The 8,800-nt window shown below is 39.9% G+C and overlaps 2 protein-coding genes across 6 annotated transcripts in view; both read right to left on the minus strand.

Annotated features, from left to right (window-relative positions):
• Positions 1–2,798, minus strand: part of tmf1 (TATA element modulatory factor 1) — an 11,516-nt gene extending 8,718 nt beyond the window's left edge. The window contains exons 1-2 of the mRNA XM_020593019.1: positions 2,107–2,798; positions 630–2,008 (exon numbers count right to left, since the gene is read on the minus strand). Coding sequence (XP_020448675.1) covers positions 630–2,008; positions 2,107–2,242 — 1,515 coding nt within the window. The 5' untranslated portion in view covers positions 2,243–2,798. The remainder of the gene's footprint in view (positions 1–629; positions 2,009–2,106) is intronic.
• A 1,070-nt stretch (positions 2,799–3,868) lies between these two features.
• uba3 (ubiquitin-like modifier activating enzyme 3) lies at positions 3,869–8,530 on the minus strand. 5 transcript variants are annotated; one of them, XM_020592512.1, is made up of 18 exons: positions 8,425–8,530; positions 8,265–8,303; positions 7,482–7,602; positions 7,302–7,382; positions 7,127–7,209; positions 6,923–7,003; positions 6,633–6,676; positions 6,192–6,256; positions 5,893–6,048; positions 5,702–5,804; positions 5,471–5,581; positions 5,154–5,207; positions 4,973–5,009; positions 4,789–4,870; positions 4,594–4,694; positions 4,366–4,429; positions 4,146–4,200; positions 3,869–4,037 (listed from the first exon to the last, which is right to left on the minus strand). In XM_020592512.1, exons 1-18 carry the CDS (start codon positions 8,442–8,444, stop codon positions 3,949–3,951), a joined length of 1,386 nt encoding a protein of 461 aa, XP_020448168.1. In that variant the 5' UTR covers positions 8,445–8,530; the 3' UTR covers positions 3,869–3,948. The 5 variants fall into 5 exon arrangements, with proteins under 5 accessions (XP_020448168.1, XP_020448171.1, XP_020448169.1 ...); XM_020592515.1 differs by having other exon boundaries at positions 8,136–8,303; positions 8,425–8,450; XM_020592513.1 differs by lacking the exon at positions 8,265–8,303.
• Positions 8,531–8,800: the final 270 nt, after the last annotated feature.

An 8,800-nucleotide genomic window follows, 5' to 3' on the forward strand; every position in this document is an offset into this window, starting at 1 on the left:
GATGGAACATTGTGGGTGTGGTGTATGAATGTTAACACTTTGTAATAATTCTTTAGTATATTACTTGTGTGGTGTAGAAGATAATTATTTAAGAATGTAATTATGTAAGAATGTTAACACTGTTATATTTTTTTAGTATATTACTTGTGTGGTGTAGAAGAGAATTATTTATGTAGAGATACTGCTTGCAAACCAATGATGGTAAGATGATGTCATGGGGTAGGACTGGATAAGTCTGACTTCTTCCTACTCCATTCAAGCATATAAGCAAATTGATATTGGATTAGCATTTGTTGGATATGTGTAAAATTATGTGTGTTGACATATCAACTGTCTTTACATGCTTGAAAGAAAGAATAAATCAAAATCAATCAAAATCAAGATATGCACCACAGGCAGGGCATGCTGGAGTTGAAGAATAAGCTCTAGTGTGGTCAACATGATCCACACAGACAAAGTATATGGCCTTTGTAAACTTACATTTTGCATTTTGACCAAGTCATGCCTACACTATAACCTCACCCCCAAGTAAATATTGGCCCAAACTCAAAAACATATGGATATGTGCTTAAAACAAATATTTACGACAGACATTACCAGCTACATAGGATTTTGATGCCAGCTGTTACCTTTTGAAGTTCCAGTATCTTAACTGTTGAGACACTTTTCATCTCTTCTGTGATAGGTGGAGTGATCTGCTCTTCAGTGTTGAAGGAGGGATCAGACAATGTGACATTTGCCTCAGATTCCTGTTTCTGTTCTATCAATTCTTCAGGCTGCTCACTATTCACAGGTGTCGCACTCCGTCCACTCTCTTCCATCTCATCTGATGACTGCTCCCTCATCATTTCAGTGAATCCCTCTTCCTCCTCGCCTACCTTCTCTGCCACTTCACCTTCATCCTTCTGACATACAGCTGGTGACACTGTTAGAGGAGTAGGGCCTGTAGTGAGAGACGCTAGCGTCCGACTGCCAGGGATCTCATCATCGGAGTTAACCTCACTGACGCTCCGGCTATCCAGTGACTGCACACTGAAAGAATCAATGCGTTCAAATGCATCCGAGGAGGAGCCAGAGCTCTCTGTAAGCTTGGGGTAGTCCTCCAGGCGGGCGAATTCTCCACAGGTGGAGGCAGTGAGAAGCTGAAAGGAGCCCTGCATTAAGTGAAGGCCTGCCTTTCCCTCCCCAGTTTCTTGTCTGGAGCTGGCAGAGCTCTCACTCAACACACTCTCATGGTCGAGTACTTCAATGTCACTGGTGGTAGAGGTTCCTGAGGAGAAAGCACTAACTGGAGGAGAGGGGGTATCACTTTGACGGTCCTCCACCTTTGAGTCTTTTTGCTCAAGGAGTATTTCCTTAGAAGACAGGGAGGGCGAAGGATCAGAAGGGGTAGAGCTCTTAGGTTCAGAAGTGACAGCAGAAGGTTTAGAGGAGTCTGGGGTGTCCTGCTCAGCCTGGTGTTCTGATAGTGTCTGTGACTGCTCTGTTTTTGATTCTAGAGAAATTGCTGAGCCATCATCGGTTTTTACAGTGTCCATTTTGCTGTCAGGGTTACAGGGAAGATCACTAGAGGAGGAAACAGGAGAAACTGACTGCAGGAGGACAGTTTCTGCACAAGGTGATTCTGGTGAGGACTCTGACTTCACTTGCTGGCCATCATCAGCTGTCTGATTCTTATTACTCTTATTAGCAGGTGCTGACTTTTGGATCTCCACATCTTTTTGGATCACAGCATCTTTGTTTTTCTTTTCCTTCTCCTCATTCTGCCTTTGGGACTTAGTAGGGGGTACAGACACAACCTGGGTTTTGGTGACACCTTGTACATCTCCAAGTGACAAAAAGGCACTGAAAAAGTTTTCGGATTCATCCACAACTGTGCGGGTGACAGGAGTAGTAATGGCTTCAGAGGAGGGAGGAAGAGTTGTGGTGGTCTTTTCTTCAGGGGGTGCTTCCCACTGTGCCATTCCCCATCCTCCACTTAGTGACAGCTTTCCAGGTAATGTAACATCTGCAATAATATCATCATTGTTGATCTCTGAAGTACTTGTAATCCAAAATTTGTATGTAACACCATTAGCTGACACCACTCTATGTAACATTACTCACCGTCGTAGGGCATTACAGTTGTGTCACCCCATTGGTCCTCTTCTTTGATATCCAGCACTCGGTCGATGGACTTCTGAGCTGTTGTTAAAGCTTGTTTAGCGAAGCTGGACAGGTTAGATGCGTTGAACCAACTCATTTTGGCTATTAGGCTAGCTAACGTTAGCTGTCACTAACTTAAGAAACTGCTCCACGAATCTTACTGTGAATTCGGCGCTACCACGGAGTCCTCTATCACTACCGTCTTTCTCTGCATTTTTGTTGTCAGGTTTAACCTAAACGAACTATATTTTGCGATTTCACATTTCGGTCTGTCAAGAAAAGCCTCGCTGTCAGGTAGCTACCCGCTAGCTAGTTGGCAAAGCTAAGTTCGCCAATGCATAACGTTGGTGTGGCTACAAGGAAAACATCAATCCTCGGTAGTTACAGCTCGCGAGCTGGCACTCAGGATCGTATAATCTCTACAAGAACGTCATGTACAAATACAGATGTCTCTAATACCGCATCAGGAAATACGCCGTTATTATCAAAGCAAGAACATTCCGGTGGTTAATCCAGGAGTTGTCGGCTCCCTTGCTCTGTTGTCATTATTTGTTTTGGTGGCTCTCAACTTACAAACCAACTAGCATTAGCATTAGCCTTCTTGCTATTCCACGTAGCACCATGACGTCATGTTCTGGTGCGACTGTGCGTGTCAGGAAGTCCAATCAAAAAAAAGTCAGCAGATGTAGATTTTCCAGTTCTATGACTATCTTTAACTGCAATATGTATATATCATCAGGTCAATATGTTTGTGTTTGAGCCTTCCTTCTAAGTTAACCATACCTTGGAAATTAAATGTTGAATCTGCTGAAACATGTAAACAAAGGGCTTCTGAAGCCAAAAGGATCTTATAGTAATCCTACATAAAGAACTTGTTGAACATTATGTATTTTTTGACTCCCACAATCACACTGCACATATAGAAAATAGACAGTACTTTTTGAGAAAAACATTTTATTCCATTTCATACATTATCAGTTTTGATTACCATTTGTGGTGTTACCAGTGTTCTGGTCGAGTCACCTCAAGTCCGATTTGAGTCTCGAGTCCCCACTGTTCGAGTCCAAGTCACCAAGAAATAATCTGTGTAAGGTCCCTGTTACCTGAGCCAGTCATCAAGGTCTACATCAAACACAACTGAAACAGCTCTCACCTTTTTATATTTCAAACTTTATATGTTGCATCACCATGTTGCGCAGCAATTTGATTAAAAAAAAAAAAGTTTACAAAAAGGCGAAAGTGTTTTGGATACAGCATGGTGCAGGTGAAAAGGTTTTAATATCAATATCCTGAAAATCTGGACTCGAGTCAGCTCAAGTCCTGGACTCAAGTAACACAACACTGGTGGTTACTGCAACTCAAAAACTGTATTTGAAATAAATATACATTCAAAACATTCAAAACCAGAACAAGTATATAATAATCTTTTCCAAAGTAGTGATTGCCAGTCTCTTAGCACAGAGCACACTTTAGTTTTTAATGCAGATAACACATTAATGTAAAAACAATTAATATTTGCAGACTATTATCACCAAAACATGACAAGGTTTGAACTCTGATTTGGCTTTTCAGTGCAAAACATAAACTTTAGTCAATAAGTACATTAAAACTATGAAATCAGCTAATGTATGATTATTTACACTGTGACAGAATATGCTGTAAATGTCCAGTTTTGGGCCACTTTAAATATTAACACTGTGACAGAATATGCTGTAAATGTCACTTTAAATATTATACATGAAGTCATAGTTGGCCAAGAAACAAGAATGACATCAAGTAGTTGTGGCAGTGTGTGAGACTGTCCTATGAGGTAAAGCAGAGTCTGAACAACATGGTCTGGGGTGTGGTGACATCAGCTATAGCCAGCTCTTGTCTGTCAGTTAGCCCCAGTTCTGGAAAAGACATGTTCATAAATGGGTCAGAGTATTCACTGGACCAACTGCAAAGTCTATGCTGTGCAATTTCTAGTAAACACATTAACTATAAATAAAGCACCTTACCCTTAAGTGTTTTGGACAGGTTTTGTCGTGTCCTCTGTTCAATTAAAGCAACAGACTGTAAAACAAAGTAACAGTTGAACTTAGCTCAAACTAAAAGTTTGTATAATTGCCTGATTTCATCAGGACATGCCTCATATTACCATGAGAGCCTCAGACATTCAGTACATTATCATGAGACTGAACTGAAAACACAAACCAGTGTGAAACCAAAGGTTAATACCTGTAAATATAGTGTTTTGTTCCTTCCCTCCACTGTTGCTGTTATAGCAGGTGATTTCATTTGTCTGGAAAAAAAACATATATTATATCTGGTTGCTGAAGACAATACATGAAAACATGCCTATATATTAAACCACAAGATAACGCGGCATGACCATAAGCAGAATGTGAATATGTTAGTTATACTGTAGTAATTGGTAATAAATTCCAATAATGTAGACAAACTTACAAGGAGGCGCACTCAGTCAGATGGTCCAACACCTCCTGGAGTTTGGAGCATGGTGAAAAGTGCAAGTCCAGAGGTACTTGGCTGCAGGCTGAACACTTTTCCTACAACAGGAGTGAACATAAACATATTTCATCCAAAAGGCTACTCCCATCACTGTAGCAAGCATGAACTGGCCGATGCAACTGATGGACAAACCTTCCGTTCTGCCTCAAAAGTGTAGGTGTACAGGCCGTCAACATCATTGAAGACCATGTAGTTATTGAGAGGTATATAAGCACTACAGATGAAAAGGGTAACATCATGAGAAATAGTGAAAGGTGCAGTTAATGTAACAATTCATTTTGGGCATATATCTGTCAAACAGAGCCTGCAAACTCACCTTGATGCTATTTTAAAAACTTCAGTTGCACAAGCAGCTGGGTCAGATAAAGCATGAAAAACAGTTACATTCAGGCACACACTTCTGTTTATATAAAGTCTGCATACTGAGTATTGTTTGGAAATGATTAACTCTTATATGGCGGGGCATAAAGCCTTTCGCATTCAAGCTTAGTACTTACCAGCAATGACAGCATTTGTAGATGCTACAGCTGGGATTATCCTCTTAACAACACCTGAAACAGTTAAAAAGGATATTGGAAAAATGTTTTTCTCACTTCTAAAAAAGCAAACCAAAGAAATAAAAGCTATATAAATCTGCTGATCAGAGTGAACCCCTATAAAGCATGTTAGTTGCAACATTTTCCCTTTATTTAATCAAGGTTCCAAAATAGCAAAAACAGCAACAGTTTTATAAACCCGCACTACTCTCCCAGCAGAACTGCACGAATACAGGATTGTTGGGGCTGCAACAGATAGATGTGCTATGTATGCTTACCCTGGGTTAGTCTGTAAGTGACTCCTGTTATGCCGAACTCCGTTGCCCTCTCCAGAGATCTCTGGTACACCCACTGGATGTGCTCTGGATCATCTCCGTCCAGGGCTACACCTAATCCACCCACACACACAAGCAAAATAAAGTCTACCATTTTATTCACTGGTCTTACAAGTTGGTCTTATTACAAAGACCACTGACAGAAATAATAATAACTACAGTGTGATGTCATACCTCCAAAGGGTGTCTCTTTGGGCCACAGCAGTATCCGGACATACTCAATACAATGCTCTGGCAAACGAGGCATAGAGGCTATTGTACACATGGGGAAGTTGATCTACAAAGAAAAATGTATTTTAGAAAACTGACAAGAAACTATTTTTGTAAGACAACTAAGTTGTGGTTGTTAAAAAACGCTTCCTTACTTGGGGAGGATAAAGCTCCAGGGTGCAATCGATGCAGGCAGTCATGCCAGGGAGAATGACTCTGGCATTGCCTTTAAAGCCTTCGGTCCCACCATCAATTAAAGGAATGATGGAACTTGGGTTCAAGACACCATCCTCATACACCAGCAAAGACAGCTGCACAGAAAGACAGAGGGGTTGCACAAACCACATTCCTTCTTGCACAGAATCTCACAGTTTTACTATTGTTAATTTCAAACATTATTCATAGAAAATCTATTTAAGGCACCTGGAAAATGTAACAAAAAGGATTAACTTACCAGCATACCATTCATCCACCTCCTGGCAACTACAGAGTCCAGCCCAGAGACAATTATATGAAATTCTAGATAAAAACAAGAAATAAAAAAAAAAACTAAAATCTAATTTCTGATAATAACACAGTCCAACCTGTAGGGGTGTAACAAAATCTTGTGGAATAATATTTCATCATATAAAAATATGTGTATCCTAGAGCTGAAAAATTGATCCAGTGTAATTCAACACGTGAGCAGTGCTGATATGGAATGCATCATTCTGAAGCAGCTTTTTAGTCAGGCAGCCAGTGTTCTACAAAATAACGAGCAAGTGAAGTGAAGTTTTGGCCATCTTTTGGTCTCAAGTAGTTAATTTTAAGTGAACAGAACTGGCTGTACTAATCCACCCACTAACCATGCCCAACATTAGATTAGTAGGAAGTTAAAGGACATAAAGATACTTACGTCTGTAGAATGTCTCATCTAAGTCTTGAATTTTCTTAAAATGTCTGCACAACACATTAAGGTGTCTACTGCATGTCTGCATTCCTAAATTGTATATTTTTTTAGATAAGGTACAGTTGTTTGCAATTATGCTATACCAATCCTATGAAGTTTCACAATTTTCTTTACATTTGGATAATGGTTTCTCAATATGCATTTTGATCCGCTGCATTGCTATCTAGAATATACAGCAGTATCTTGCAACAGTTTTTGAAGCACTGACACGCAATGTATTTCTTTCAAAAGGATACGGGACTACACAGCATCCAGGTATTCGGTTGTTGATAAAATCAGCTGCAACATCCGCCTTCGGTCGGCCTACATCTTTTGGCCTGGCCAACATAAACATACAACATAACACAATAAGAGGAAATCGTTACTTGATTGAAATATAACATTACTTAATAATAAAGGTCAGAAACTTTACACAGAATGCATTCCATAATCGTACTGACCTGAAGAGGAACTGTCGATTCAGGTTAGAAACATCAATGGTGTCCATGTCGACAACATGAATGTTACGAAAGCCTGATAAAGCCTGAGTCAAGAACAAAACAAGAACACTAAATGTTGACTATTCATTTCATGATTATTACACCCTTCAAATACGTGTAATAATAGTGATCGTACCAGATCTTTCAGCAGCTCACATCCTAGACCACCAGCACCTATGACCAGGATTTTGCAGGTTTCTAACATAAACTGTAATGACTGTGATAAGAGATGATTAAGACATTACTTATTATTGACAGATAATATGGTTGCATCACACAATCCGTGTAAATGAAATTGTTGGCCTGCCATTGTTACCTCTGTGCTGGGTTCAAAGTCAGGATGGGTAAAGGGCCCTGATCTTTCCAGAAATTTTTTGATATGGTTCCATCGCCCCTCCCACTCACAGGTGCGCCCATTGCCTCCATCCACAACCATCCTGACATAACATGTACAGTTAGGTTTTATCATAAGCAGAAATCTCTGACAGTCTAAATCTCATTGTGTGGCATTCGTAATACTGGTGTGATATTACGCAAAACTAATAAGCCTACTGACATCATGCAATAAATAAAATCAGTCAAAGCCAAATCTCTTTGCTGCGATTGACCTTTGGATAGGAAAGGTGACATTTACAGTTCACAGCAGAACATGGAATAATTCAGGAACTTCCAGAAACTAAATATAAGTAAACATTTACTTGTTTCAAAGTCTTCCCTATTTCGGCATCTGCTCCCCAACATATTTGAGTGTTTTGTTGTTTAATCTCTCTATGAAAATACATTAGCATTTTTCTGACAAGTGGGCGTTTCTGACCCTGCAGCATTTTGGTCTACTGTCTCTCTTCCCTGGACAGCTCCCGGTAGCTAGGCTAGGTGAAGAGCTAACAGTGAGAAGATACAACTTGGTATGGAGGTGAATGATACTACATAACAATCACCGTATATACACGTGTTAGGTATTCACGCTCATCTAGCCAGCATTTTGTTCGTAGACTATGTATTAATATATTCTGTTTACATTTAGTTCATAAGCTACGTTAACCGTCCTTCTTCCTAACAACCGCAAACCTTTCGCCAGTTCTACCAATTCATTACTAACTTCTCAGTCAGCTCCACTACTCTGCTTCTTTTCTTCTCCCTAAAAAGAGAGAATAAAAGAAGATTCATTCACGCTGTGCTTTCGTATATTAATCAGATTTGAGAGCATCTTTCGGAGAGTTAATAACTGTCGGTTGCTTGTTTCTTCAGCAGCTACTTACGGCTCATCCTTTTCCGCCATGTTTGGATACTCATCTAGTTACCTTCAAGTACCGAAGTTGGTAGTAGTAAATACAAATACTCTCAAGCAAAAATAGCATAATACTCTCTGGGCCAAAGGTATATTTAGACGATCTTTTAAACCGAAACGAAGAGAGCTATTATATTGTCAAGCTAGGACCTGAAGAGGATAAGAGACCGACAAGTTAACTTAGATCTTTATTGTTTCCTGTAGCCCTGAAGGCAACATTAACAACCCATCACAAAAGTGGCGAATACGCCACATAGCCAACGTATGGCAGTATTTACCCTTCATTTCCAGTAGGCCCACTGGAATGTATTCGTAGACTATAAAACTGTATTTTTGACATAACTGTC

Source organism: Monopterus albus, unplaced genomic scaffold (assembly GCF_001952655.1).
Source record: "Monopterus albus unplaced genomic scaffold, M_albus_1.0 scaffold18.1, whole genome shotgun sequence".
Classification (NCBI taxonomy): Eukaryota; Metazoa; Chordata; class Actinopteri; order Synbranchiformes; family Synbranchidae; genus Monopterus; species Monopterus albus.

What these genes read in the sequence shown, in the direction of transcription:
- uba3 (XM_020592510.1), bottom strand. Translation starts at nt 8,332, where the DNA reads ATGAATCTTCTTTTATTCTCTCTTTTTAGGGAGAAGAAAAGAAGCAGA. An exon ending in CCTGGATGCTGTGTAGTCCC is followed by an intron (nt 6,677 to 6,922) that starts GTATCCTTTTGA and finishes TGTGTTGTGCAG; the next exon opens with ACATTTTAAGAAAATTCAAG. An exon ending in CTGACTGAGTGCGCCTCCTT is followed by an intron (nt 4,430 to 4,593) that starts GTAAGTTTGTCT and finishes TTTTTTTTCCAG; the next exon opens with ACAAATGAAATCACCTGCTA.